This window comes from Gossypium raimondii, chromosome 12 (genome assembly GCF_025698545.1).
Source record: "Gossypium raimondii isolate GPD5lz chromosome 12, ASM2569854v1, whole genome shotgun sequence".
In the NCBI taxonomy this organism is placed as follows: Eukaryota; Viridiplantae; Streptophyta; class Magnoliopsida; order Malvales; family Malvaceae; genus Gossypium; species Gossypium raimondii.
Window position 1 is genome coordinate 48,649,718 of NC_068576.1, and position 6,000 is coordinate 48,655,717.

The 6,000-nt window shown below is 36.2% G+C and overlaps 1 protein-coding gene across 1 annotated transcript; it reads left to right on the plus strand.

Annotated features, from left to right (window-relative positions):
• Positions 1-1,854: 1,854 nt before the first annotated feature.
• LOC105764685 (probable LRR receptor-like serine/threonine-protein kinase At1g74360) lies at positions 1,855-6,000 on the plus strand. The gene is made up of 2 exons (XM_012583360.2): positions 1,855-2,315; positions 2,645-6,000. The coding sequence occupies exons 1-2, from the start codon at positions 2,243-2,245 to the stop codon at positions 5,857-5,859; spliced, it is 3,288 nt and encodes a 1,095-aa protein (XP_012438814.1). The 5' UTR covers positions 1,855-2,242; the 3' UTR covers positions 5,860-6,000.

Sequence of the window (6,000 nt, forward strand, 5' to 3'; positions counted from 1 at the left end):
ATATGAATAAATTTAAAAGGACAGAAAGAGTGAATAGGAGAATGAAGTTAATTTTATCACACTCAAAAGGTTGAATGTTCAATTCTTACAGCTTACTTAGGTATGTTATTATTATTATTGGATTCCTTTTGTTTTTGACCAATATCGTGGGAATAAATAATAATTTAAAGAAAATATTATTTTTGTCTATTGGGTTTTAACTCAATTGATATGGGTATTGTTGTTAATGCAAGAAGAACGTGAGTTTAAGTGCGTTGAAGCGCATTATTCTTCTACTTATAAGTTAAAAAGGGGTTATGAATAATTCTAAATATTATATAAAATAAAACAGATATAATCGAAATTTATAATAAAATTATTAAAATATATATTACATACATTTATATATCCTTTTGATTTTCATATGCTCACGAGTCACAACAATAAAAAGAAATTAAAAGAACTTATATAATATTCTCATAATAAATGCATTCATGATAAATGCATGCAATGCATCGTTCTATGAGAGAAATCAGGTCGAATATATTCTTCAAAATTGTACATATTTTTAATAAAAATATCAGTCTATAAAATTGAATAAAATTGTTATTTCTTTGTTTTCTTCAAAGAATAAAATTGTTATAATTTCAGGTTAAAATTGGAGTTTTCAAAAGTGCTGTCATGCAATTTCCAAAGCGAAAATTTAAGTTCTCTTTGTTTCAATGTAAAAGTATTTATGGAAAATATTTTTAGTCATTCTGATATTTGTTTCATGTAAAATAGGATGATCAACGCAAAAGACTTTCTAGTCAACATAAAATTATTCTCTTATTACTGTAAAATGTCTTATTAGTTTTTTTTTCGTAAGACATTTTTCAAATTGATAAGGCTCTATTCACTGTAACACCTCCATACTCGACCCGAATATTGGGTCAAAGCACCGAAATGTTACATTCTCTACTACATTCTTCACTTATCAAATATTTTCTTATAAACTTTCATAACTTTTCAATTTAGTCCCTTTTTGTCATAAAAATTCAATATTCACTAATTAATCCTATTAAATCAATATTTTTCCTTGTTACACTTTAATCACATCATTTATCTCAATATTTTATTTCACATATCAAAATTCTTATATGCTATTTGGATTTAAATGGATGATATTTCGTGTTAACGTTGGAATGTAGGTTGAATATTAAAAGAAAATCTGGAATTTAGTTAAATTATTTTGTATAATTAAAATTAAAGATGATATAAGTATTATTAGATCATAGGATCCTGGGATGAAAAATATTATGTATAATATATATTAATTAAAAATTATACAAAAATGTAATTTTAGTTGCAATTATATAAAAACTAAATAAAATATCATGTAATTTTAATCATCTATTTATACGAGTGTAAAACTAATTTTACATCCTAAGTATAATTATATTAAGTGTGTTTTTAATAATTAGACTTTGAATTGAGCTCTCATGTTTATGTCACTAGGCTAATTAATAGTTAAATTGTTAAAATATTAATGATGTAAAAATAATAAAACTAGTTTAATTTTGTTGGTGTAAGGTAAGTAGATGTTTTCCTTTATTTATACAAGATTAAAACAAACCCATAATATAAAATATAAAAACAGCATTATAATAATACAAATTATTTTGTAAAAATAAATTTTAATAAATTTTAATGAAATTGAATTACGAATTAAATCGGTGCTTGATTAATCGGGGAAGTAAGTATTGAATATAAGAATAGGTATATAATTGATGTGACTTAAAAAGAAATATACCAACTAACAAAAACAGTGATAAATTTCCAAATTTTGTTTGGGAAAAGGAGTTGGTTTGGTCAAATACAAACAACACGAACAAATAATCCGAATCTAGGAGGAAAGAAATTATGCTTCAGGTTCCTTCTATATGGCTTCTTGTTGAGTCTTTGAGTCCATGGTCAAACCCCATGGCCTGAGCCAGTCAACATGGGCGGCTCACCAGCCCCTTGCTTCAATTGCCTCTCATTTTCTCAGCAAATAACATCACAGCGCTAAACCAGAAAAAAGGAATTTGATTAATATTAAGTTTATTTCCTAATTAACATTAATTAAACAATGTTTTAGAAACATTACTGTTGGGAAACGTTTCTTCAAAGCTTGGTCTATGTTCTTAAGTGCAGGCGCTGGTGTTATTCAACTGACCTTTGTTTTTCTTTGATGGGTGTTTAAGCAGCTCATTACTGCTATGGTAAAACTTTGCTGACAAAGATGAAGAAGAAGAAGAACCAAGCTTTTTCATGGCGCTTCACTTTCTTTATGTTCTTAGTCCTCCTGATTACAGGTATGTTGGTACTTTTAATCTTTTTTTTATTTATCAGTTTTTGGTTCTGGTTCAATTAGATGCTTATTTGGTGTTTGAAGAGCTTGAAAACTTGCATTTGATATTGTTTTCCTTATACATGAACGAAATTCTTTGATGGGTAGCTTTTACTTTTATGTTTATTTGCTGTTAATGAAATGATTTTTGTGTTTTTCAAGGATGATTCGGTTGACTTTATTACAATTTTATTTCAGCTGTTCTGGTTTTTTGATCACCACATGTTTGGAGTTATTTAAGCAAGGTTGTCTCTTATTGCTTAATTTGCAAAATTTCTGAAATTTGCTTTGCAGGCACTGTTGTTGCTGCTGGGGATTCTTTAGACACGGACAAACATGTTCTGCTGAAGCTGAAATCATACCTGGAAGAACAGAATCGTGTAAACCGAGGACGGTACTCGGAGTGGGATACCAGAAACTCAACACCATGTCAGTGGTACGGTGTCTCATGTTCCCCTGATGGCCAAAGAGTCATTGGTATAAACCTTTCTGACAACAATATTTCCGGGGATATGTTCAATCAATTCTCGGCCTTAACTGAACTCCGAGAACTCGACCTCTCGGGAAACACCATCGGTGGAGCGATTCCAGAGGATCTGAACCGATGCAGCAGCCTGGTATACCTTAACTTATCACATAATATCCTAGAAGGAGAGCTGAAGTTGACAGGGTTGAATAGTTTAGAGAAGCTCGATTTGTCTATGAATAGGAGGATTGAAGGGGATATTGAAGTTAGTTTCCCAGCAATTTGCAAGAGATTGGTTATTGCAAACCTTTCAACTAATAATTTCAGTGGTACGATAGATAAGTGCTTTGATGAATGCTGGAATCTGCAGTATTTGGATTTGAGTTCCAATAATTTTGTTGGCCAAATATGGAGTGGATTTGCAAGGCTTGTCGAGTATTCGGTTTCTGAAAATTCTGTTTCCGGGGCACTTTCGGGATCAATGTTCACAAACAATTGTAGTTTGCAGGTTTTGGACCTTTCAGAAAACAACTTAGAGGGTCAGCTTCCAGGGGAGATTTCTAACTGCAAGAATTTGGCTGTGTTGAACTTATGGGGAAACCATTTTACGGGGAAAATTCCATCGGAGATCGGAATGATTTCAAGTCTGGAAGGCTTGTTCTTGGGGAAAAACAGCTTTTCTAATGTAATACCAGAATCCTTAATGAACCTCACAAACTTGGCTTTTTTGGATTTAAGCAAGAACAACTTTGGTGGGAAGATACAAGAGATTTTTGGGAGGTTCACACAGGTGAAGTTCCTTTTGTTACACGGAAATGCATACACGGGAGGGATTATATCTTCCGGCATTCTCAAATTGCCAAAGGTTTCACGTTTAGACCTGAGTTTCAACAACTTCTCTGGTCCTTTACCTATTGAAATCTCTGAAATGAAGAGCTTGAATTTCTTGACGTTGGCTTACAACCAGTTTACAGGTGGTATACCACCTGAGTATGGTAACTTGCCTCAGTTACAAGCCCTTGATCTCTCCTTCAACCAGCTTACAGGATCGATTCCACTAGCCCTTGGAAAACTGAGCACTCTCTTGTGGTTGATGCTTGCAAACAACTCTCTTACGGGTGACATTCCACCTGAGATTGGAAACTGCAGTAGCTTGTTATGGCTAAACCTTGCCAACAATCAACTTTCTGGGGAAATCCCTCCAGAGTTGGCTAAGATTGGGAGAAATGCTACCCAAACTTTCGAGTCGAACAGGCTACGAAATGACCGGATAATTCCTGGTTCGGGTGAGTGCTTGTCAATGAAGAGGTGGATACCAGCAGATTATCCACCTTTCAGTTTTGTGTATACAATTCTCACTAAGAAGACTTGCAGAAGCTTATGGGATCAGTTGCTTAAAGGACATGGAATTTTCCAAGTATGCACCGCAGGTTCAACAGTGAGGACAGATCAAATCTCGGGTTATTTGCAACTTAGTGGGAATCAGTTGTCGGGTCAGATCCCTTTAGATATCGGCATGATGCAGAATTTCAGTATGCTTCACTTTGGTTTCAATGACCTCAATGGTAAACTGCCTGCAAACATCGGACAGTTGCCGCTTGTAGTCCTAAACATAACCCGAAACCGATTTTCAGGAGAAATTCCAGATGAGATTGGTAATATGAAATGCTTACTGAATCTAGATTTGTCATTCAATAACTTTTCTGGCATATTTCCAACGAGCTTCAACAACTTGACTGAGCTGAGCAAGTTCAACATTTCATACAATCCGCTCATTTCTGGTGTAATTCCGGCAACCGGTCAATTGGCTACCTTCGAGAAAGAGTCTTACCTCGGGGATCCGCTTCTCGATGTTCCGGATTTTATCGACAATGGAACATCTCGCCCGCAAAAGTACAATTCAATGCATAAAAGATCTGCCAAGTTGGCTGTGTTCTTGGCGTTGTTATCTTTGATACTGGCCTTTTTTGTTTTTGGGGTTCTAACGCTCGTAGCTTGCGTTTTGGTGAAAGGTCCAGAAGAACCACACGGATATCTCTTACAGGATATTAAATATCGACATGAACTAGCTTCGAGCTCTGGAGGGTCATCACCATGGTTATCGGATACTGTCAAGGTCATCCGTTTGGACAAAACAGCTTTCACGCATGCAGATATTTTGAAGGCTACAGGCAATTTTTCGGAGAACAGGATTATCGGAAAGGGAGGATTTGGAACGGTGTACCGAGGTGTATTGTCAGATGGGAGAGAAGTGGCAGTGAAAAAGCTACAACGAGAAGGAATCCAGGGTGAAAGGGAGTTCCGGGCTGAGATGGAGGTACTTAGTGGCAATAGCTTTGGTTGGCCACACCCTAACCTTGTAACACTATATGGCTGGTGCCTTGATGGCTTAGAGAAAATATTGGTTTATGAGTATATGGAAGGTGGGAGCCTCGAGGACATTATATCGGATCGGTTGTGGTTCACATGGCGGAGAAGGATTGATGTGGCGGTTGATATTGCAAGAGCATTAGTGTTCCTACATCATGAATGCTACCCTGCAATCGTGCATAGAGATGTCAAGGCCAGCAATGTCCTGCTAGATAAAGATGGGACCGCAAGAGTCACGGATTTCGGTTTGGCTAGATTTGTCGACGTCGGAGATAGCCATGTGAGCACTATCGTAGCAGGAACTATTGGTTATGTAGCACCGGAATACGGGCAAACTTGGCAAGCTACTACAAAAGGTGATGTGTACAGTTATGGGGTATTAGCAATGGAACTAGCAACTGGAAGGCGAGCAGTGGATGGAGGGGAAGAATGCCTGGTTGAATGGGCCAGACGTATGATGGGAAATGGCCGAAACGGGTTAGGCCGAGCTGTGATACCGGTTGTGCTTTTCGGATCAGGGCTAGCTGATGGTGCGGAGGAGATGTGCGAGCTGCTTCGAGTCGGGGTCCAATGCACAGCAGAAGCTCCACAAGCTAGACCAAACATGAAAGAGGTGCTAGCTATGCTAATTAGAATAACAAGCAGTAACGGTCAAAATCTCAAGTGTTCATAGTGTTGGTATGTGAAAGGGGTATACAAAATAGTAAACAGGTTTAAATACACGTATATTTTCATGTACTGATTCTTCTTGTAAAGGGATTTCTCCATTCATCAATGTTGACAAAGAATGAAATCAAATTTTTGTTCCAAGCAA

What these genes read in the sequence shown, in the direction of transcription:
- LOC105764685 (XM_012583360.2), top strand. Translation starts at nt 2,243, where the DNA reads ATGAAGAAGAAGAAGAACCAAGCTTTTTCATGGCGCTTCACTTTCTTT. An exon ending in CTTAGTCCTCCTGATTACAG is followed by an intron (nt 2,316 to 2,644) that starts GTATGTTGGTAC and finishes TTTGCTTTGCAG; the next exon opens with GCACTGTTGTTGCTGCTGGG.